This window comes from Salmo trutta, chromosome 13 (assembly GCF_901001165.1).
Source record: "Salmo trutta chromosome 13, fSalTru1.1, whole genome shotgun sequence".
NCBI lineage: Eukaryota > Metazoa > Chordata > Actinopteri > Salmoniformes > Salmonidae > Salmo > Salmo trutta.
The window spans coordinates 53,572,793-53,597,018 of record NC_042969.1 but is presented as its reverse complement, the minus strand read 5'-3'; the positions used below and the strand labels follow the sequence as shown (position 1 = coordinate 53,597,018).

The window sequence follows — 24,226 nt, the reverse complement described above, 5'->3', positions numbered from 1 at the left end:
TATGCAATATTGGAGCTAGAATTTGGATCAGGTGCATTATAATGACAATTCAAAAAAAGTTTGGGAGAGCACTGTACAAATGGCGAATTTAGCAAATGAGGCGTTTGTGGTAAGTATATGGGGGCCGTCATCTTCATGTACCTTCGCCATTATTATTACAGCCAGAAATCAGGTACGCTGTTATGGACATGGGTTGGGATATGAGACCACTGATGTAAACATATTTAATGAGACTGCACCACTTTAACAATTCTTTCAAACCATCGCGAGAATGTGGTTCGTTGCCTTCCAAATTTCGAAGGAAAATTGGAAGGCTAGCATATTTTTGTTTTAGTTAAGTCCAAACCAAGACACGTGTTTTAGAAAGGTAAGATATAACGTTAGCTATGCTTGGAATGTATTTATCAAAATATTCTTGTACATTTGGGTTGTTTGCTAGCTTAACGTTAGCTTCCTAGCGGGCTCGCGTGATCCTGAGGCTACTAACTTACTATACTAGGCCTTGCTTTCGGTTTTAGCTATCAACATTGTACATTCTCTGTATGGTTTCGGTGGTTACATTATCGTAATAAGCTAACTAACTATAATGTGCATTGTTAGAGAATAATGTAGCTTAGCGTATTATCCTGAAACATATTTTCTCCAGCTTTTTGGGTAGATAATGTAGCTAGTAATACAGTCAGTGTTAGATAGCATTTAGTTTTCAGTCTCACCCAAACAAGGACTGTCTGAACTAAGTTAACAGTTAACGTTAGTTAGAAAACTAAAATCATTGTGCTTTTCAACTCAGTCTCTTTGGAGGAGACCCCGTGTCTAAGAATGTCGGACAGTGAGGACAGCGACTTCTCTGACAACCAGAGTGAACAAAGCAGCGAAGCCGAGGAGGTGGATAAAAATGAGGCAGAGGTAAGCTAGCTAGCTACCTAACAAGGCTCTGGCTAATGTCTGCATGCTAACTAACAACACAAAGCCTTGTACTGTGTGAATGGGTAGGTGGTGGAACAGATGCACCTGTGCATGCATTGCCCTCAATTTGCTACTGTATCAGAATTGATGCTAACAAACCTAGACTGGCTCCAAATTGACATTGCACGTTTTACTGCATTGACATAACTTGTGAGTGGTTTGAATGTTTTCCCCTATATAGGAAGATGGCCAGGCAAGTTTATCTGGCAGTGATAAGGCAGCAGAAGAGGAAGGGGAAGACTTGGCAGATGAGGAGTATGACGAAGAGGAGGAAGAGGATGATGATGACCGTCCCAGAAAGAAACCCAGGCATGGAGGTTTCATCTTAGATGAAGCCGGTAAGACAAATCTAGACTCTAATAATACCATTGCAGTGTAGAATAGTTGTCAACATGTTCTTGGTCACCAACACGTTTTAGTTTTAATGTATCTGAAAGAAACGTTACTTATCCCTCTGGTTTTGTTTAGATGTGGATGATGAGTACGAAGATGAAGACCCGTGGGAGGAAGGCGCGGAGGATATTTTGGAGAAGGGTAAGGTCACACATGGGGCCATGTTTGAGGATATCTAATACCTGAGAGGAAGTTCTATATGAACAACGTTGGGGCAGTTGTCTGTTGATGAGGACCGAGTTCATGAACTTTGTTGAATTTTAAATTATTAGAAAATTACTTTCCTATGGGTGGTGTGCAGATGCTTAGGCATGACGGATTTGTCTGTAGTATTGTTTGGATTCAGGAAGGGACGGGAAGCATTACAAATACAATCAACAAATTTAAGCCAAAATGAGTAAATGTGAGTGTTCTTCCTGTGCTAATAATTCCTTTTCTTGTGCATGCCTCCTTCAGTTAACGGTAAATCAATTCCAGATTTTCTGCTGTCTGTTTTCCTTGTATCTAATTAAGTGGATTAGTTATCTCTCATTCAATAAGTCACATTCTGTTATAACTCCACCCACATTTTCATACTGCTACATTTCTAATCTTAAGGAGCACTGATGGCAAATGCATTATTGGGATCTCCTATAATAACTGAGGCTACCTGTATGAGGTAATCTGTATTAGTATATTGTATTTGACAGCTGTGACCTATTTACTAGTCAGGAAAATATTGTAGAAATGTTGTTGGACGGTATGTTAACCTGACACCGGCAGAGTTATGACTTATCAGTAGGGATGCAAAGGGTCGGAAACTTTCCGGAAGTTAAGCCTGGGATTTTTTGCTTAAATTCCTCAAAAAAGTGATCTTATAACAGTAACAGTGAATGTTTTTTTGGTGGGATACACATAAGGCAATTCTAGGTCTTGTGGCATATTTTGGTTAAACTATCCCCAATTCAATGGAATTGCAACCCTCTGCATGCACAGTGCATTCTTCCATCACATGTACAGCTGATTCTCAAGATCTTGCATGCTAATGAGATGCTATTGAGCCAACACTACTACACTGTCTGAGCCAAGGACTACATGCTTTCTGGTAAGTTTTGATTACAATACTGGGTGGGGTGAATATATTTTATGACATACATTATTTTTTTGTTAACTAGTAAATAAACTCAGCAAAAAAAGAAACATACCTTTTTCAGGATCCTGTCTTTCAAAGATAATTTGTAAAAATCCAAATAACTTCATATATCTTCATTGTAAAGGGTTTAAACACTGTTTCCTGTGCTTGTTCAATGAACCATAAACAATTAATGAACACGCACCTGTGGAACGGTCGTTAAGACACTAACAACTTACAGACGGTAGGCAATTAAGGTCACAGTTATGAAAACTTGGGACACTAAAGCGGCCATTCTACTGACTCTGAAAAACACCAAAAGAAAGATGCTCAGGGTTCCTGCTCATCTGTGTGAATGTGCCTTAGGCATGCTGCAAGGAGGCATGAGTACTGCAGATGTGGCCAGGGCAATAAACTGCAATATCCGTACTGTGAGATGCCTAAGACGGGACGGACAGCTGATCGTCCTCGCAGTGGCAGACCACGTGTAACAACACCTGCACAAGATCGGTACATCCGAACATCACACCTGCGGGACAGGTACAGGATGGCAACAACTGCCCGAGTTACACCAAGAACACACAATCCCTCCGTCAGTGCTCAGACTGTCCGCAATAGGCTGAGAGAGGCTGGACTGAGGGCTTGTAGGCCTGTTGTAAGGCAGGTCCTCACCAGACATCGCCTATGGGCACAAACCCACCGTCGTTGGACCAGACAGGACTGGCAAAAAGTGCTCTTCACTGACGAGTTGCGGTTTTGTCTCACCAGGGGTGATGGTTGGATTTGCGTTTATCGTCGAAGCAATGAGCTTTACACCGAGGCCTGTACTCTGGAGTGGGATCGAGGTGGAGGGTCAGTCATGGTCTGGGGTGGTGTCACAGCATCATCGGACTGAGCTTGTTGTCATTGCAGGCAATCTCAACGCTGTGCGTTACAGGGATGACATCCTCCTCCCTCATGTGGTACCCTTCCTGCAGGCTCATCCTGACATGACCCTCCAGCATGACAATGCCACCAGCCATACTGCTCGTTCTGTGCGTGATTTCCTGCAAGACAGGAATGTCAGTGTTCTGCCATGGCCAGCGAAGAGCCCGACTCTCAATCCCATTGAGCACATCTGGGACCTGTTGGATCGGAGGGTGAGGGCTAGGGCCATTCTCCCCCAGAAATGTCCGGGAACTTGCAGGTTCCTTGGTGGAAGAGTGTGGTGACATCTCACGGCAAGAACGGGCAAATCTGGTGCAGTCCATGAGGAGGAGATGCACTGCAGTACTTAATGCAGCTGGTGGCCACACCAGATACTGACTGTTACTTTTGATTTTGACCCAACCCCCCCCACCTCCTTTTTTTCAGGGGCACATTATTTAATTTCTGTATGTCACATGTCTGTGGAACTTGTTCAGTTTATGTCTCAGTTGTTGAATCTTGTTATATTCATACAAATATTTACACATTAAGTTTGCTGACAATAAACACAGCTGACAGTGAGAGGATGTTTCTTTTTTTGCTGAGTTTAGTTGCCTACAGCAGTGTTTTAAATGATTTCTAACTTGTTAACAATTTCTGCTAGGTAGTTTTTGCTACCATGTGGGTTTTAGCTTGCTTGAGCCTGCTAACTGAGGAGTGTTAATTCACCTGTTTCCATACATGTTTCATTTTAAAACATGTATCTTACAAAGGAGTCATTTAATCTAACTGCTTAACTATTTATTTATCTGTACATGGAATTGTATTTGATTTTTTTTACAATTTTTTTGTAATCTTTACAGGAAAATGCCACGGGCACTATCTGATGTGTGGAGACATTTCACTGCAGCTCATGTAGAAGGAAATGTGTACATTTGCAAGTACTGTGCCAAATCATGTGAAGACTGCAACAAAGATGCAGAATCATCTGGCCAAGTGCATAAAGTTCCCTCAGTGCCTTCAACAAGAAAGCTCTGACAAAAGTCCCTCTACTTCTATTCGAGGTGAAAATGATGAATCAGACACCATATCGATAACAGCTCATGGTCCTCCTGGAATCCAAAGTTCTTTTGACTCAATGGAGGAACGTAGTCAGAGAAATGTTGATGAATGTCTTGCTCAAGCTGTGTATGCAACTGGTTCACCTCTGCTCACAGGCAATGTGTATTGCAAGAGACTTCTGAATGTTCTTTGCCCAGCATACACCCGTTCAACTAGACATGCTTTATCTACTCATTTGCTGGATGCAGAGTACAACAGAGTTCAAGTGATGGGCAAGCTAATCACAGAGAAAGCAGACTGTATTGCAATCATCTCTGATGGGTGGTCGAATGTTCATGGGCAAGCAATCATTAGCTACATCTCCACCCCATAACCAGTATTCTACAAGAGCACCAACACAATGGACAACAGACACACCAGTCTCTACATTGCAGATGAGCTGAAGGCGGTCATCAATGACCTTGGACCACAGAAGGTATTTGCACTGGTGACAGACATGCATTGAATCTGCTCCTCAAGGACATCATGGCACTGAAAACAATGGATACACTCTACAAGAGAGCCAAGGAAATGGTTAGGTATGTGAATGATCAACAAGTTATAACAGCAATCTACCTCACCAAGCAACGTGAGAAGAATAAGGGCATCACATTGAAGCTGCCCAGCAACAGCCATTGGTGTGGTGTTGTCGTCATGTTTGACAGTCTTCTGGAGGGGAAGGAGTCTCTCCAAGAAATGGCCATATCACAGTCTGCCGATATGGACAGCCCCATCAAGAGGGTCCTCCTGGATGATGTATTTTGGGAGAGAGTGGTAAGCAGCCTGAAACACCTGAAACCTATAGCAGTAGCCATTGTACGGATTGAGGGAGACGATGCCATCCTGTCTGATGTTCAGACTCTGCTTGCAGATGTAAGAGGAGAAATCCGTATTGCCCTGCCCACTTCACTGTTGCTCCAAGCAGAGGAAACAGCAGTTCTGAAATACATTAAAATCACGAAGACTTCTGCCTGAAGCCCACACACGCTGCAGCGTGTATGCTGGCAAGAGCATCCTGTCTGACGCAGAGATCAACAAGGCCTATGGTGTCATCACTACCGTGTCTCGTCACCTTGGCCTAGATGAGGGCAAGGTTCTTGGCAGTCTGGTGAAGTGCACTTCCAAGCAAGGGCTTTGGGAAGGAGGTGCAATATGGCCGTTGTGCCAACATATCTCATCAGCACCTGGTGGAAGGGACTTTGTGGATCTGAGGCTCTTTCCCCTATTGTCTTCATCATCCTCCAAATCCCACCAACATCAGCCACCTGGTTCTTGTTTGGGAACACACACACCAAAGCACGCAACAGGTTGACCAATATAAGGGTTGAAGAATTGGTGGCAATCTGTGGAAATTTGAGGCTTTTTGAGCCTGACAACGAGCCATCCTCAACAAGGTTGGAAAGTGACAGTGAAGATGAGGCCTCAGAGTCTGATGTTGAAGAGGTGGACTTTGAGGAGGTCCAGGGAGAAGACATGGAAGCCTGAGAGGAAGACAACTAAAGCTTTAGTCCAGAAACGATAATTTTACAGAGATGCGATGGATCATTCAATATTCTCTTTCTTTTGTTCTTTAGTGAAATCGTCTCGGGATGAGTCAACTCATTTAATTAAAGTTCAATTCATAACTAAATTGTTTTTATTTCTATTGGAAGGATTCAATTATTTGCAATTGTCTACTTAAGATAAGGTAAAAGGTTTGTTTCTGTCTCCATATGGTAAATATATCCAATGCAAAAAACATCTACATTTAAATTGAATTAATATTAATTTTCATATATTCCCGTTAATTCCCACGGAAAGTTTCCACCTCTGAGTATTACCCAAAATGTACAACCTTATCTGTAGTAAGTAATCAGACCATGGGGTTCTAGGCACTTATGTGATCAAAGAGTGAACCAAGTGTGACCATTTGCCTGAAATGCTACCTGCTAGAAGAAAGTTAATGTGTGATTTAGCTAACTGATATTGATTGTTTTTAAGCTTTTTTTGGCTCATCAATCAGCCATATCACAAAGACTCATAAGCATCCACATTACAATTACCCACATTACAATCATCCATGGTCTCATGAGCCATTTGGTCTTTTACCATCATTCATGTACATTTTTTTCTTCCTTTCATTTGTTCCTGTCTGCCCCTGCATCGCTTTGCTGTGTGTGTATGACAATCTCATTTGGCTCTTAATGTGTTTTTCTCCCTCTACCTTAACCTGCCTGGCCCGGAGCAGAGGAAGCGGAGGGTAAGTGTTTTACTTCTTCCAGTATGAAATAGACCCACCTGCCACTTAGGGCTAGACATTGGTGTACACAGATTAGGTTCTTTAAAGGACCACTTGTTTGAACTTTTACATTCAATCTTATACATTTAAATTGTTTTTTTGTGTGACTAATGTGCTCACTGAGTCTGCTTTACTCTTCAGTGTCCAACATTGACCATGTGGTCCTGGATGAGGACAACTCTGGCTCCCGCAGGCTGCAGAACCTCTGGAGGTAATGTGTTCTTATGGGCTACGAGTGGATAGGCTTCTTTCCATTAATGTTCGAGTTGATACTATGCAAAGCTGTGTTCTTGAAGTCTGACATTTGAATGTTTGGATATTTCAGAGATTCCAGAGAAGAGGCCTTGGGTGAATATTACATGAGGAAATATGCCAAGCAATCAGGAAATGAGTGAGCATTTTCACAGTAATCTGTTAATTGTTGTTTCAACATTGATTTTACCGGTTATCCCTTTGACTGAAATATCGGTTTTTGATTCCCTCTAGTTTTCTTGGGGGTTCTGAGGAACTGTCTGATGACATCACCCAGCAGCAGCTGCTCCCTGGTGTCAAGTATGTATCACCTTCACCGAGATGGGGAATGGATTTTTAGTGCATTACAACAATCCAATATATACATAATCTCAATGTTCTTGGTATTGTATTTTCTTTTTCAAAGGGATCCTAATCTTTGGACGGTCAAGTGTAAGGTATGGAGCTTATATTTTTGTGTAGACATCCTAAAGTTCAGCACACAATACATTTTTTTTTTATTTATTTATTTATTTATTTATTTTTTTTTAGTAATTTTGCCTATGTCATGCATTTTGTCATTACAGATTGGAGAAGAGAGAGCAACTGCCATCGCATTGATGAGGAAATTCATTGCCTATCAATTCACAGACACGGTATGTCCCCGCCCTCATTTTCTGCATTCACAGCTTCTACCCCCAAGCCATAAGACTCCTGAACATCTAGTCAAATTGCTACCCAGACTATTGGCATTCCCCCTCCCCGCTTCACACCACTGCCACGCTCTGTTGTCATCTATACATAGTCACTTTAATTAACTCTACCTACATGTACATACTACCTCAACTAACCGGTGGCACCACACATTAACTCTGTACCGGCACCCCCCTGTGTATATATATTTTTTTACTGCTCCTCTTTAATTACTTGTTACTTTTATCTCTTATTCTTATCTGTATTTTTTGAAACTGCACTGTTGGTTAGGGGCTCGTAAGTATGTACGGTCTGCACCTGTTGTATTCGGTGCATGTGACCTAATAAGATTTTATTTGAAATGTAATAAGATGCTAATGTTTGCATTTAGTGTTTTATATGATGGATCTCTTGATATTGTATGTATATGTGTGTGTGTGCGCTTTGACAACCTGTGAAACGGTTTCCTATACTCCATTTCTACACAGCCCCTCCAAATTAAGTCGGTAGTGGCTCCCGAACATGTCAAAGGTTACATCTATGTGGAGTCTTACAAGCAGACTCACGTCAAGGCTGCAATTGACGGAATAGGCAACCTGAGGATGGGCTTCTGGAACCAGCAGATGGTTCCCATCAAGGAGATGACAGACGTCCTCAAGGTGGTCAAAGAGGTGACCAACCTCAAGCCCAAGTCCTGGGTCCGACTCAAGAGAGGCCTCTACAAAGATGACATTGCCCAGGTATGCTTGAAACACATTGTGGAAGTCAACACTTGTGAAGACTGATGAAAATGTATTTTGAAGACAAAGGTAAATATCCTTACCATATTCTTGGAACATACATGTATTCTCCTTTTAGGTGGACTATGTGGAGCCCAGTCAGAACACGATATCACTGAAGATGATTCCCAGGATAGATTTGGACAGAATTAAGGCCCGCATGAGCATGGTAAGACACGCCAGCACTCTGTTATGGGCTACTCACCACCCTCAACTTTGATATCCCCTGACACTCTTCCTCTTGTCTGTCTCCCAGAAAGACTGGTTTGCAAAGCGGAAGAAGTTCAAGAGACCAGCCCAGAGACTCTTCGATGCAGAAAAGATCAGGTACAATGAAACATGTCCTGAAGACTATCATTATTGGGGATTTGATTACACTGTCCTAAATAGATAAGATCGCAGCCTCGGTTACTTCCTGATGGTGTTTTCTTCCAGGTCACTTGGTGGGGATGTCAGCCATGATGGAGACTTCATGATATTTGAAGCTAACCGCTACAGCCGTAAAGGGTTCCTCTTCAAGAGCTTTGCCATGTCTGCTGTGGTAAGACGACCACGTTGCCTCAACACTGTTTTTATTAACCATTTGTTGAAAGTCCTATAGTGAAAAATGGGGCTGAAAAGTGTTCTTAGTTATCTGTACCCATGGCTGTCTCTTTATTGTGATCTATAGATCACTGAAGGAGTGAAACCCACTCTGTCAGAGCTGGAGAAGTTTGAGGACCAGCCAGAAGGCATTGATCTGGAGGTGGTGACTGAAACCGCAGGTAACAGCCACTTCTAAAGCATGCTCAGGATATATGAGATTTGGTATTTACTTTCTGGTTTTCATTTATGTGCATCTGCTTTTGTAAGAGACATGTCTTATGTGACCACAGGTAAAGAGCGTGAGCACAACCTCCAGGCCGGGGACAACGTGGAGGTGTGTGAAGGGGAGCTGATCAACTTGCAGGGCAAGATCCTGAGTGTGGATGGCAACAAGATCACCATCATGCCCAAGCATGAGGACCTGAAGGTAATGACAAGCACCAAGCAGACAATGACATTGGGAGGACATTTCAGATTTGTCCTACTAGAGTTGGGCCTAAAGTCAAATTGTGTGGAAACAGGTTCACATTGGTTAGAATTGTCAAAACGGTACATAATGTTCTGCTGATTTTCGGCAGAATTTTGTTCAGATGTTCTCAGGCCCTAAAGTAAGATATTCAGTCTGCTTGTTGTTAAAAACAAGCCAAAGACATTGACCCGGGGTCAAGCGATCACAAACCAGATTCTTGTTTGCGTAGGAATAATGTGGTTAGTTATTAGTCAAGCCACAAAAACTGGAATTTAGAGAACTAACTCCCATCACAGCATGATGAAGAAATGGGGCTTCCCAAAAATGTGGGACGGATAGAATTACGAGATCAAAACGTTCACATGAGGCGGCCAGACATTCCCAGACACTGTGTTCTGTTCTCATTAGCACTGATACAAAGTAATGGTTTGTTATTGATGTGTGGTCTGTGTGCAGGATCCGCTGGAGTTCCCAGCCCATGAATTGAGGAAGTACTTCCGTATGGGTGACCACGTCAAGGTGATAGCAGGCCGCTACGAGGGCGACACCGGCCTCATCGTACGCGTGGAGGAGAACTTTGTCATCCTCTTCTCAGACCTCACCATGCACGAGGTAAGTAACGTCACATTATTGAACTGGGACATCTATTTTTTTAAATAATGATATTTTACATCATTCCTACGTAACTTCAGTGAACCATTATCAATGTTACGGGGGGGGGTGTGTGTGCTCTGCAGTTGAAGGTCCTGCCCCGGGACTTGCAACTGTGCTCTGAGACGGCATCAGGGGTAGATGCCGGGGGCCAGCACGAATGGGGGGAGCTGGTCCAACTGGACCCCCAGACCGTGGGAGTTATTGTCAGGCTGGAGAGAGAGACATTCCAGGTTGGCACTCATATTACTCTTCCCCAAAATACATTTCCACTTAAATGATCAGGTTCAGATTAGGACAAAATAAATGTTATTTTACAAGAGATTGGGTGTGTGGCTTGGAGTCGTTGTTGTGTGCCTGCTGGAGAGATGTTTTGTCCACCATCTGTTCTTGAAATGGGAGCTTGAGTGTTTTTGCGCAATTTTAAAATTGGCACAGTGTAATGTCTATTAAATTGAGACAGTCAAGCCTAAATCCCTGAGCGTTCCTTAAGTACTCACACATGTATTCCTCTTCTTCTCCCCAGGTCCTCAACATGCACGGCAAGGTGCTGACGGTGCGTCACCAGGCAGTGAATCGGCGGAAAGACAACCGCTTTGCTGTAGCGCTGGACTCTGAGCAGAACAACATTCACGTCAAAGACATCGTCAAGGTCATCGACGGGCCACACTCGGTAAGATTCACCAGAGTTCTGCTTTCTATAGGTCTAAACTCATAAATGTATTTCTCAACTCCAGCTTTAGTAGGGCCCTATAAATTCTGCGATGTGGACAGGAATCATGGAATTAAACAATATTCAAAAATGTATTACATTTAATAGGAAATCAACTAAATGTATTGAACTTAGATCATTTATTCATTTGCCTAAGATGATCATAATCAAGAACAAAATGCATAAGTGATTCTTAGTTTCCTTCAACTTTCTGAAGAGACAACGTGGAATTGCCTCGGGCTGTGTGCGCGTTTGTCTACCTACCACTTTGTGTAGCCGTTAGTTATCATTAGCATCATCGCTATCTTCTGGTAGATGGAAAGGCTTTCCAAAAAACCTTCTCAATTTAAATGTTAACTACAAAGTAGCCTACCTAGCAGAATAATCATGATTGTTTGCATCAATCCAGTGGTGATTTGTTTAGCAAACTCTGCAGTCACATTTGTGCTATAGAAACACTGCTAACCGTACAAGTCTCTTGCTGGTGTACACTTAAATTTGAAGTGGCTCTACACCCAAAAATGAAAATTCCTTAAATTTTCCCCAGACCTCAAACGTGGTCTCCTGATTTCGTATAAGCCTTGTTGTGGCCTTAGAACATTACAATGTTGATTTTGAGACAAAAATTACATCTGAAACCAGGAAAAACAAAACGTTGAATGGAAAAGTAAACGGAATTAGTCTGGACTCAACCCCTATTGACAAAATTGGTAAGTCGGCTTGAAGAGCTTTGACGTACAGTACCAGTCAAACGTTTGGACACAACTACTCATTCCAGGTTTTTTTGGGGGGGTTGCGAGAATGCGAAGTGTGTGCAAAGCTGTCATCAAGTCAAAGGGTGGCTACTTTGAAGAATCTTCCATATAAAATATATTAGGGATGCACGATATATCGGTGAACATATCGGAATCGGCCGACATTAGCTAAAAATGCCAACATCGGTATTGGCCCGATGTCTAGTTTAACGCCGGTGCATCACTAAAATATATTTTAATTTAACACTTTTGGTTACTACATGATTCCATATGTGTTATTTCATAGTTTTGATGTCTTCACTATTATTCTACAATGTAAAAAAATAAAGAAAAACCTTTGAATGTGTAAGTGTGTCCAAACTTTGGACTGGTACTTTATTTTCATGCACAGAATGGGACTGTATGTTGAGTTTTAGGCCATATTGCTTATCTCTAGCTGTTTTTCGGTTTGCCAAAGGTGCGATTTAGCATGTGTATGTTATTAGTGGTGTGGTTTGTTTGCCAGGGGCGTGAGGGAGAGATCCGCCACATTTTCCGAGGCTTTGCCTTCCTGCACTGTAAAAAGCTGGTGGAGAATGGGGGCATGTTCGTCTGCAAGACACGCCACGTAGTGCTGGCCGGGGGCTCCAAGGTCAGTCTCCCATTTAGCTCTCACTGCATCACATCACTTTCAAGTTTTCCATCTATGCCATCAGCTACCTCTTAACCTTCTCCAGTGGGAACCATCAGAGCTGTTGTTGACATTTTGATTCTTCCATTCTTTGGCTATAGCCTCGAGACGTCACCAACTTCACCGTGGGAGGCTTCGCTCCTAAGAGTCCAAGTATCAGCAGCCCCATGCATCCAGGTGGTGGTGGTGAGTGGAGTACAGCTCACAGAGCGCATGCGATCTTAATCCCAATCTCACCCTAAACTGTGTATTACACTGCCTTTTGTTGATTTGTAGACATTAGCAAACAGTTGCTTAGTGCAGGATACAACACTAAATAACAATTATCAGACCACAGGCATTACACAACTCCTGTCCTCTCCTTCAGGCCAGCAGCAGAGGGGTGGTGGAGGAGGTGGACAGATGGGGCGTGGCCGGGGCAGGAGGGACAACGACCTGATTGGACAGACCGTCCACATCTCCCAGGGACCATACAAGGGTAATGCTGTGTTCATAACATCTCGGAAATGTGTAAATATCAGCATTCAATTGGGTGAAATCTACTTGAATGCTCCTCCATCTGGTATTTACTAGTGGGAAACTCGTCTATCACCTCCAAGCTCTCACTTCTCCCACATGCTAAAATCTGATGTAACATACTATTGAAATTATCTCAATAACAGCATTTTTGACACTTAAATGCAACAGCAAAACGTTTTCGAACACTTTTTTATTTTTTTTTGCAACCTTAATAGCTGTACTTTTAGTTTATTGTTAACCCAGCTTGTTTGCCATTAGCCAATCGGCGTTCTCAATGACTTCAAGGCATGTGAATGCACACAAGTAGGATTTTCTTGCTATGAATGCAGAAAAAGGACCGAACCAGGTCACATGTGAACCAGATAGGGTTGTCCTCTGCCATAGAATGAACAATAAACACATTTAGCAGAAGATGCTGTTGCACCGTGTGTGTTGAACTTTCAATACTTGGATCATTCTCAATAGGGAATCTTTTGGCCTAACCCGTGCTATTATTTCCCAGGGTACATTGGAGTGGTGAAGGATGCCACCGAGTCGACAGCCAGAGTGGAGCTGCACTCGACATGCCAGACCATCTCTGTGGACCGACAGCGTCTCACCACAATGTTCGTTCACATCATCAGGGATCTATTACAATGATATATTGTGAACACAGTGATATTAATGCAATAGTTCACCTTTTTAGAGTGTTAATTACTGTTGACTTGTTTTTGTTACATTCAGGGGAGCCAAGAGGCATGGAGGAATGACTTCCACCCACGGACGCACTCCCATGTACGGTTCCCAGACCCCCATGTACGGGACAGGCTCCCGTACCCCCATGTATGGCTCTCAGACCCCCTTACACGATGGTGAGCGAGACACCCCACCAAGAAAATACCTCTATGGCCCTCAATCAGAATATATATCTATGACCTGCAATATAACTATTCTCATTGTGGTGATCCTTGTTCCCCACAGGGAGCCGTACACCTCACTACGGCTCGCAGACCCCGCTGCATGATGGGAGCAGGACGCCGGGGCAGAGCGGAGCGTGGGACCCCAACAACCCCAACACACCGTCCAGGTAGGCTACATGTGGGGAAAAAACTAAATGTGGGAAAGTGCCTCAGCATTCTATGGTTGATAAGGTTTTTTTTGCCTGGTCAAGAGTTGTCAAAGTTAATACAGCTATTTTTCTGTACTTTCTACAGATCCTGAAAATGTTTTCCTAATAGGATAGCTTTGGAAACAGCCTTTAACCTGTTCCTCTTGTTTCAGGGCGGACGATGACTTTGAGTTTGGTTATGATGACGAGCCCTCGCCGTCCCCTCAGGGCTACGGGGGCACGCCTAACCCCCAGACCCCTGGCTACCCAGAGGTGCCCTCGCCCCAGGTCAATCCCCAGTACAACCCCCAGACCCCAGGCACCCCAGCCATGTGAGTCTCACACACACACACACGGTATTCCATTGTCTGTTTGCTGTCTTTTTCAATGTCTCTAGGCCCCTTTTTTACAGTGACGACCAACTGCTCAAGGTGGGTTTGATTCTCTCCGTCCTAGCCAAGTCCACTGACTGTGTGTGTGTGTTCCTCAGGTACAACACTGAAAAGTACTCGCCGTACACTGCCCCCTCCCCACAGGGCTCGTACCAACCCAGCCCCAGTCCCCAGAGCTACCATCAGGTGGCCCCCAGCCCAGTGGGCTACCAGAACACACACTCACCAGCCAGCTACCACCCCACCCCCTCACCCATGGCATACCAGGTAAGACCCACCACGCTTGACATACGTTTTTTTTAGCCACTTAGTAGGACTGATGTTGATTTTTAATTTTACTTGTCTGAAAGCTCAAGTCACTTGTCCCAAAAAAAAGAGAAATGGTCTGTAACACCATTTCTACATCATTGTATGATGCCCGGAACTACTTTAAAAAAGAAAATCCATTACTGTCTTTTTACCATAGAGAAAAGATAGAAAAATGTAGACTACACTCTGCCCATTGGCTTCTTTGCATATTCAAGCCTGTCTCAAAATACAACACTGCCCCTTTAAGGCTCTCCTGGAGGATGGTGGGCCACCCTTGGTAGCCTATAAAAATATTGAAACAATTACAACCTAGTACTTTGTCTATATAAAATTCATACAACCGCTGAACATGAAAAAACATAATTCAAGCACACCCTTCTTATTAACCTGTGGTGAGTTATTCATAAAATTCAATGAACAAATAAGGTTTTATATGTAAGATGGTTAAATAAAGAGCAAAATTATTGATTATATTATTAGTACTCTGGTCCTATAAGAGCTCTTTGTTTCTTCCCACGAGCCGGGACAAATTCACACTCATTCTTAAGTTTAATAAATGTATCGTATAGTGTGTCTGTGTCTGTGGCAGGCTTACAATGATGGCAGAAAACAACATTTGAGAGGGGTGCTAGAGGGGGTACGTTGCTGGAGGTTGATTGTTTGAAAGGGTACTGGACTATAAAAAGTTGTGGAACCACCAATAGGACATAAGAGGTGCTGGTTTCAATGACACATGAATAGTTTATAAATGTTGAGGGAATTATTTTCTATGGTTGTGTTTTGGCTAGGCTAAGCTTCTTTGAAACAAGACGTGTCATAAAATGACAAAAGAGGTTTTGAAGAATTCAGTTTATGGTTAAACAGTTTTATAAATACTGACTGCATCTGCTCAGATTAAAGGTGGGTGACGTATTCCAATGTTGGCTTCTCTGATCAAATTCTCATCTGAGTAATTGTTTGATAGTGTAGATTACATTTTAAATTTTTTTTTAACTTAGTTTACAAAACATTAAGAACACTTTCCCTGACAGACTGAGCAGGTGAAAGCTATGATCCCTTATTGATGTCACAATCAGTGTAAATGAACGGGAGAAGGATTTTTAAGCCTTGAGAAAATAGAGACATGGATTACGTGTGTGCCATTTTAAGGGTGAATGGGAATGAATAAACATGTAAGTGCCTTTGAATGGGGTATGGTAGTAGGTGCCAGGCGCACCGGTTTGTGTCAAGAACTGCAACACTGTTGGGTTTTTCACGCTCAACCGTTTCCCGTGTGTATCAAGAATGGTCCACCACCCAAAGGACAGCCAGCCAACTTGACAACTGTGGGAAGCTTTGGAGTCAACATGGGCCAGCATCCCTGTAGAACACTTTCGACACCTTGTAGAGTCCATGCCCCGACCAATTGAGGCTAGGGGGAGGAGGGGGGGTACAACTCAATATGAGGAAGGTGTTCCTAATGTTGGGTATACTTAGTGTATATTCTTGTCCATTTTATTTATAAAAATAAAATGTTTTACTTGTTCTAGACAAGCGTTAATGTCGAGCCCTGCCACACACTTCATATTATTTCCCAGACATATGTCTTTCTCTTTAAGGGTGTTGCAATATGCTGTTTTAGCTTTCAGTGTGATAAGTGTTGCCTTTCATACTAGTAAGACTTAGTGCTGTTGGTTTATACAATGGTACCCTTCCCCAGATCTGTGATGTTGGGGGGAAAAAAGTTTTACAATCAAACACGTTTGGAGGCTAATCTGCTAAATTCATCAGAACCTCCGTAGGCGCAACGTTAATCTCCGAGCTGCTTCTCATAACCATTGTTATTGAAGTTGCTCTTAAAATGCTTGTTATTTACTGACTGCGTCAGCTATTGTAGTGGTCCAGATGCTTTGTTGCCCTTTGGCACTGTTAGGTTCTTATTTTTCAGAGTAAATAACCCGCGGACACTAGAGAAGCTTTAACCAAGTTTATTCTTCCCAAAGGTTCTGTACAGCTGAAAACGGACAGCTAAACATTTCAGACATCACAGTTTATATGCATCCTACTTAAGACACTCCTCTTTACAGTTTATGGCTCCACAGGAAAGAAGGTGACCAGATAGCAACCCTGATTACTCCCTTAAGGGGAACTGACCTCACCCCTCACCTCCTGACCCACAGATATCCATCTGTCTTCCCTATATCAACACATCGCTCTCCTCTCCTCCATCAAACACATTCCAAAGCCTTCTGGCTTTTTACAAACTCTTTCTATTCAAGGATTTGTCTCTATCATTTATTTAATATCTCAATGTTCAAAGTTTAGCCGATTCCAACAGCACCTTTATACTCAGTTCTCCGCTAAACATAGAATCAAGATTTTTATCTGTCTTTTTGAACGCCGGTAACTCCCAGGACGAAGTTGACTACATATACAAAGTTGCAATGTCTTCACAAATGTTTCAAACAAGTGAAAGTTAAAAAAATATGTTTAAAATGCAAACTGGGATGACTGCGTTAAAAGATAAATGCAGTAGGCTACCTATGCCTATATTTTGAAATCAATTTCATGTTCAACAATTGAGTTCTAATTTTAGGCTACTGTAGTCTAGGCTTATGTAATTATTGTGTCAATATACAGGGCATTCGGAAAGTATTCAGGTCCCTTTTTCACATTTCCTTACATTGACAGTGCATGTCAGAGCAAAAACCAAGCCATGAGGTTGAAGGAATTGTCCGTAGAGCTCTGAGACAGGATTGTGTCGAGGCACAGATCTGGGGAAGGGTACCAAAACATTTCTGAAGCATTGAAGATCCCCAAGAACACAGTGGCCTTCGTCATTCTTAAATGGAAGAAGTTTAGAACTAGTTGGTTAAGAACAAATAATTATTTTCAATGACACCCTAGGAACAGTGGGTTAACTGCCTTGTTCAGGGGCAGAACAACAGATATGTACTTTGTCAGCTCAGGGATTTGAACTTGCAACCTTTCAGTTACTAGTCCAACACTCTAACCACTAGGCTACGTTGCCACCCCATGTCTCAGTCTGTACATCCAGATAATGGTACATGAAAAGCATTGTAATTTAGTTTCTGTAAACCCCACAATGCATGCCTATAGATGTCTCTTAACCCTTCCCCAAGGTGATAGTGACTACCTACTGGATAAGACTGGTTACAGGAGGGCTTTATGCCTGCGTCCTCCAAGGCTCTGAATAACGGGCGATAGAACAGGTAGCTTAGCCAGGATAAAAGCCGTTAACAAGAGGTTTGACTATGTGTAATGGTGAAACAGGCAGGTTAGGTTTGTGAATGTGAACGGTCAATATCGAAGCGCCCGCGTAGTTTCAGACATATCTGGAAGTAACGCAAGGGAGAGTTCATGCCCTCCACACAAGCAGCACAAGAGCCATGTTTGATCCATTCATCTTTCCTGTTGTAGAAACACAGGGACATTCAGTGACACGCTCTGCTATGCAGCTCTAACACCTTTTATTCTGTGAACCGGAATACAGTAATAACTTTTATTCTGTGGGGACCTCTGAACCTTTCCAGTCAATCTAACAGAGAAAATTATGTTATACAGTGCATTTGGAAAGTATTCAGACCCCTTAACTTTTTCCACATTTTGTTACGCTACAGCCTCATTCTAAAATGGATCAAATTATTTTCCCCCTGTTCACTCAACACACAATACCCCATAATAACACAGCGAAAACATGATTTTAGCAATTTGTGTAAATGTAAAAAGAAAAATACCTTATTTATTCAGCCCCTTTGCTATGAGACTCAAAATTGAGCTCAGGTGCATTCCATTGATCATCCTTGAGATGTTTCAACAACTTGATTAGAATCCACCTGTGGTAAATTCAATTGATTGGACATGATACACACCTGTCAAAATTTATTTTTCCTTTATTTAACTAGGCAAGTCAGTTAAGAACAAATTCTTATTTTCAATGACGGCCTAGGAACAGTGGATTAACTGCCTTGTTCAGAAGAACAGGGATTTGAACTTGCAACCTTTCGGTTACTAGTCCAACACTCTAACCACTAGGCTACCCTGCCGCCCCAAATAAGGTCCCACAGTTGATAATGTATGTCAGAGCAAAAACCAAGCCATGAGGTCGAAGGAATTGTCCGTAGAGCTCCGAGACAGGATTGTGTCAAGGCACAGATTTGGGGAAGGGTACCAAAACATTTCTGCAGCATTGAAGGTCCACAAGAACACAATGGCCTCCATCATTCTTAAATGGAAGAAGTTTAGAACTACCAACTCTTCCTAGATCTGGCCGCCCGGCCAAACTGAGCAATCGGGAGAAGGGCCTTGGTCAAGGAGGTGAGCAAGAACCCGATGGTCACTCTGACAGTGCTCCAGAGTTCCTCTGTGTTGATGGTTGTCCTTCTGGAAGGTTCTCCCATCACTGTAGCACTTCACCAATCAGGCCTTTATGGTAGTGGCCAGACGGAAGCCACTCCTCAGTTAAAGGCACATGACAGCCCACTTGGAGTTTGAAAAGCAAGATTATCTGATGAAACCAAGATTGAACTCTTTGGCCTGAATGACAAGCACCGCATCTGGAGGAAACCTGGCACCATCCCTACGGTGAAGCATGGTGGAAGCATGCTGTGGGGATGTTTTTCAGTGGCATGGACTGGGAGACTAGTCAGGGTCACGGGAAAGATGAACGGAGTACAAAGATGTCCTCGAAGAAAACCTGCTCCAGAGCGTTAAGGGCCTCAGACTGGGGTGACGGTTCACCTTCCAACAGGACAATGACCCTAAGCACACAGCCAAGACAACGCAGGCGTGGCTTCAGGACAAGTCTCTGAATGTCCTTGAGGGGCCCGAACTTGAACCCGATCGAACCTGACAGAGCTTGTTAGGTTCTGCAAAGAAGAATGGGAGAAACTCCCCAAATACAGGTGTGCCAAGCTTGTAGCGTCATGCCCAAGAAGACTCGAGGCTGTTATCACTGCCGAAGGTGCTTCAACAAGGTACTGAGTAAAGGGTCTGAATACTTAAGTAAATGTGATATTTCCGGAGGGAGGGTTTATTTTATACATTTGCAAACATTTCTAATCCTACTATGTCATTATGTGGTATCATAGATTGATGAGGGGGAAAAAACTATTTAATCCATTTTAGAATAAGGCTGTAACATAACAAAATGTGGAAAAAGTCAAAGGGTCTGAATACTTTCCAAATGCACTGTACATGTGTAACAACGTGCACGATGATATACCAAATATGTGATTTAGTGCTTTGTTGTAGAATAAGCCGCCTCAATAGGCCTGTTAGCATCTATAGGTGATCATATAATTATGTTAGATTAAAAGGAAAAATCGTCTGTTTTAACGACGCGTCATTCCAACAAGAGCTGAAGATGTAGCACGTGTTTCTCAAAACACCATGCAGAAAGAACATTCGCTTAAATGCATTTTGCGTCATAATGATTTGACACTTTGCTTCTTGAAAGTCCAATATCTTGACAACTTGACTACTGGCATGCAAAACATTTTGGGACTGTATTAACAGTGTACTAATGAAAAATACCCAAATATATTTTTGGAGTGTTTTCCTTTTTAAAGGTAAGGTGTCTAAAGAAAGATTTGAAAAGAGTGCTGATCAGAGAGCAGCATTGCCTTTCTTTTGGTCCCATTGGTATGTACACGTGCTTCAACAACTAAGCAAACCTTCTCTCTGTGTGGTGTTTTGGCTGTTGTCGGAACGATGCATCGTTGAAACACTTTTTAAATCTAAGTTCCATCGGCCTGATGTTTGTTTTCTCCTGTCGTCCCACCCCAGGCCAGTCCGAGCCCCAGCCCGGTAGGCTACAGCCCCATGACCCCCGGCGCCCCCTCCCCTGGCGGCTACAACCCCCACACCCCAGGCTCCAACATCGACCAGACCTCCTGCGACTGGGTCACCACCGACATCCTGGTGCGCGTTAAGGACACCTTCCTGGACAGCCAGGTGGTTAACCAGACGGGCGTCATCCGCAGTGTCACGGTGAGTAGCAAAGACCCCACCACTCCTCCACGTACCTAGATGCTACAGGGGTGAAGAAAGGCTCTCACGGATTAAATTCTACTTTGTTACCCAAGTTTCCTGTCTGGAATGAAATGGAGGGAACATTACTTTGCCTTTTAAAGAAAAAGAGTTGTATAGAAATGTTAATTTCTGGGATTTGTCTCCCATAACCAAAATGGTATGTAGTCATTTGAGTAGAAATGAACTCTGGATTCCTGACAGTAACGGCTCCTTTTTGGCCTGTAGATGGAAGAAAGGAGACTGCCAAGATGGAGCAACACATTTGTCGTATCTTGGGTAGATTGAGGGGAACAAAAACAATTTAATACATTTTAGAATAAGGCTGTAACATAACAATGTGGAAAAAGTCAAAGGGTCTGAATACTTTCTGAATGCACTGTATATGTGTAACGTCCGTGACCAATGATATAGCAAATGTGGGGTATATGCTGTATCATCCCTCATATTTGGTCTCCCATTGCCTTTTGATGTAACCAATACAAACCATACAGAATGGGGGGAATATACACTGCTCAAAAAAATAAAGGGATCACTTAAACAACACAATGTAACTCCAAGTCAATCACACTTCTGTGAAATCAAACTGTCCACTTAGGAAGCAACACTGATTGACAATACATTTCACATGCTGTTGTGCAAATGGAATAGACAACAGGTGGAAATTATAGGCAATTAGCAAGACACCCCCAATAAAGGAGTGGTTCTGCAGGTGGGGACCACAGACAAGTTCTCAGTTCCTATGCTTCCTGGCTGATGTTTTGGTCACTTTTGAATGCTGGCGGTGCTTTCACTCTAGTGGTAGCATGAGACGGAGTCTACAACCCACACAAGTGGCTCAGGTAGTGCAGCTCATCCAGGATGGCACATCAATGCGAGCTGTGGCAAGAAGGTTTGCTGTGTCTGTCAGCGTAGTGTCCAGAGCATGGAGGCGCTACCAGGAGACAGGCCAGTACATCAGGAGACGTGGAGGAGACTGTAGGAGGGCAACAACCCAGCAGCAGGACTGCTACCTCCGCCTTTGTGCAAGGAGGAGCAGGAGGAGCACTGCCAGAGCCCTGCAAAATGACCTCCAGCAGGCCACAAATGTGCATGTGTCTGCTCAAACGGTCAGAAAGAGACTCCATGAGGGTGGTATGAGGGCCCGACGTCCACAGGTGGGGGTTGTGCTTACAGCCCAACACCGTGCAGGACGTTTGGCATTTGCCAGAGAACACCAAGATTGGCAAATTCGCCACTGGCGCCCTGTGCTCTTCACAGATGAAAGCAGGTTCACACTGAGCACGTGACAGTCTGGAGACGCTGTGGAGAACGTTCTGCTGCCTGCAACATCCTCCAGCATGACCGGTTTGGCGGTGGGTCAGTCATGGTGTGGGGTGGCATTTCTTTGGGGGGCCGCACAGCCCTCCATGTGCTCGCCAGAGGTAGCCTGACTGCCTTTAGGTACCGAGATGAGATCCTCAGACCCCTTGTGAGACCATATGCTGGTGCGGTTGGCCCTGGGTTCCTCCTAATGCAAGACAATGCTAGACCTCATGTGGCTGGAGTGTGTCAGCAGTTCCTGCAAGAGGAAGGCATTGATGCTATGGACATGCCGCCCGTTCCCCAGACCTGAATCCAATTGAGCACATCTGGGACATCATGTTTCGCGCCATCCACCAACGCCATGTTGCACCACAGACTGTCCAGGAGTTGGCGGATGCTTTAGTCCAGGTCTGGGAGGAGATCCCTCAGGAGACCATCCGCCACCTCATCAGGAGCATGCCCAGGCGTTGTAGGGAGGTCATACAGGCACGTGGAGGCCACACACACTACTGAGCCTCATTTTGACTTGTTTTAAGGACATTACATCAAAGTTGGATCAGCCTGTAGTGTGGTTTTCCACTTTAATTTTGAGTGTGACTCCAAATCCAGACCTCCATGGGTTGATTAAATTGGATTTCCATTGATTATTTTTGTGTGATTTTGTTGTCAGCACATTCAACTAATGTAAAGAAAAAAGTATTTAATAAGATTATTTCTTTCATTCAGATCTAGGATGTGTTGTTTAAGTGTTCCCTTTATTTTTTTGAGCAGTATATATTTTTTTTATGCCTAATGGTAAAGACATGTATTTTAACGGTAAAAATGTATTACCTTTTTTAATGTGACGTGAACACAACCTGTCGTGTTTTCATCTGACTGTCAAACAAATCACCTCAAAAAGTAGGCTACCTGCACAAGTTCATCCATTCCAAAATAATTCCAGTATCCAAACAGTGCACCTAACGTTTAATGAACAGAAAGAAACATTTTACATAACATCAGTGTAATGACACTCTTGTGACTTGCATTAATTGATGCTGATAAATTGACTTTTTTTTTTGTAAAAAGAAAAATCGACACCTGAAAAGGGGCTGAAATACGGGACGGAAATACAGCCATCTGTGTCTCCTGAGTTTGCTAGCAAAAGCTCAAGACCATGAGAGAGGCAGAGTAAAGAGATTACTGCGACTGAAACAACCTGAAACTGTCACTGGTTTAAACCATGACGGAGAGGTGGGGAAGTTCGCTTCATTCGGAATAACCTTTTATTTTGTATATTTACCGCTGTAGCAGGACAAAATAGCATTTTATGGCTCAGTTGGTAGAGTATGGCGCTTACACCACCACGAGTTGTGGGTTCGATTCCCAGGGCCGCCCATTCGTAAAATGTATGTATGTATGCGTTAAGTCGCTTTGGATAAAGGTTTTTGCTAAATTGCTTATTTTTATTATGCTAGAAACCAATAGAATAGTTAAATTAGAGCCCCCCCCCCTCAAGTTGGAGTTTTGTTTAATTTAGGGGATCTTGTCTTATTTCCCCCCCACTTTTACTAGTCTTACCTATGTGTTACGTTGACAAGTTTGTTCTATCAAACACAACATGAACGTGCTGAGCCAAGTACTCCCATCATTGACCTGATGCGTCTTCTCCTTCCTCAGGGTGGCATGTGCTCCGTCTTCCTCCAGGACACAGAGAAGGTGGTGAGCATCTCCAGTGAACACCTGGAGCCTGTCACCCCAACTAAGAACAACAAGGTAAGGCTGTTTCTCACCACAGCACCTCTTCACTGGACTCAGAGCTCTGTGGACAGATGCATGGTTCATAAGGCTCTGGCTGCTCTTGGTGTGTCATCTGTTGTCTGTGGTGCCTCTCTCCAGGTGAAGGTGATTCTAGGGGAGGACCGCGAGGCCACGGGGATTCTACTGAGTATTGACGGGGACGACGGCATCGTCAGGATGGAGCTGGATGACCAGCTGAAGATTCTCAACCTCCGCTTCCTGGGCAAGCTGGAGCTCTGAGCCATCACACCCCAACCTCACGCCCACAACACGCCCTCACTGCAAAGCAGCGTCACTCAAAACAAGCAGAATATGTGCCCCGGTGTTCACTATCAAAGATTAAAATTGTCCGTTTAATTTTTTTTCAGTCAAACTTGTGCTGTTAGTGAACTCCCATTGGTTTTTAGTGCTCTGTGGTTGTAATTTCTGTCTATGCTTTACTTTTTTGTTATAGAAACTACCTTTTGGTTATGTGTGTACAGTGTCAATTAAATGTTAACTGTTG

General features: G+C 43.3%; 1 protein-coding gene across 2 annotated transcripts; it reads left to right on the top strand.

Annotated features, from left to right (window-relative positions):
• Window positions 1-214: 214 nt before the first annotated feature.
• On the top strand, window positions 215-24,225 carry LOC115206023 (transcription elongation factor SPT5). 2 transcript variants are annotated; one of them, XM_029772548.1, is made up of 31 exons: window positions 215-367; window positions 791-906; window positions 1,148-1,304; window positions 1,435-1,500; window positions 1,816-1,821; window positions 6,705-6,716; window positions 6,897-6,966; window positions 7,081-7,146; window positions 7,242-7,307; window positions 7,414-7,444; window positions 7,574-7,642; window positions 8,168-8,419; window positions 8,538-8,627; window positions 8,715-8,785; window positions 8,894-8,999; window positions 9,129-9,222; window positions 9,334-9,470; window positions 9,969-10,124; window positions 10,250-10,396; window positions 10,690-10,836; window positions 12,136-12,261; window positions 12,402-12,486; window positions 12,668-12,778; window positions 13,322-13,424; window positions 13,543-13,670; window positions 13,780-13,885; window positions 14,080-14,238; window positions 14,397-14,565; window positions 20,395-20,598; window positions 23,602-23,697; window positions 23,821-24,225. In XM_029772548.1, the coding sequence occupies exons 2-31, from the start codon at window positions 820-822 to the stop codon at window positions 23,959-23,961; spliced, it is 3,258 nt and encodes a 1,085-aa protein (XP_029628408.1). In that variant the 5' UTR covers window positions 215-367; window positions 791-819; the 3' UTR covers window positions 23,962-24,225. The 2 variants fall into 2 exon arrangements, with proteins under 2 accessions (XP_029628408.1, XP_029628409.1); XM_029772549.1 differs by lacking the exon at window positions 1,816-1,821.
• The last annotated feature ends 1 nt before the right edge of the window (window position 24,226 follows it).

Coding starts and splice junctions, on each gene's coding strand:
- LOC115206023 (XM_029772548.1), top strand. CDS start 820: ATGTCGGACAGTGAGGACAGCGACTTCTCTGACAACCAGAGTGAACAA. Junction 1,305..1,434: donor TTTCATCTTAGATGAAGCCG/GTAAGACAAATC, acceptor GGTTTTGTTTAG/ATGTGGATGATGAGTACGAA. Junction 23,698..23,820: donor CCCCAACTAAGAACAACAAG/GTAAGGCTGTTT, acceptor GCCTCTCTCCAG/GTGAAGGTGATTCTAGGGGA.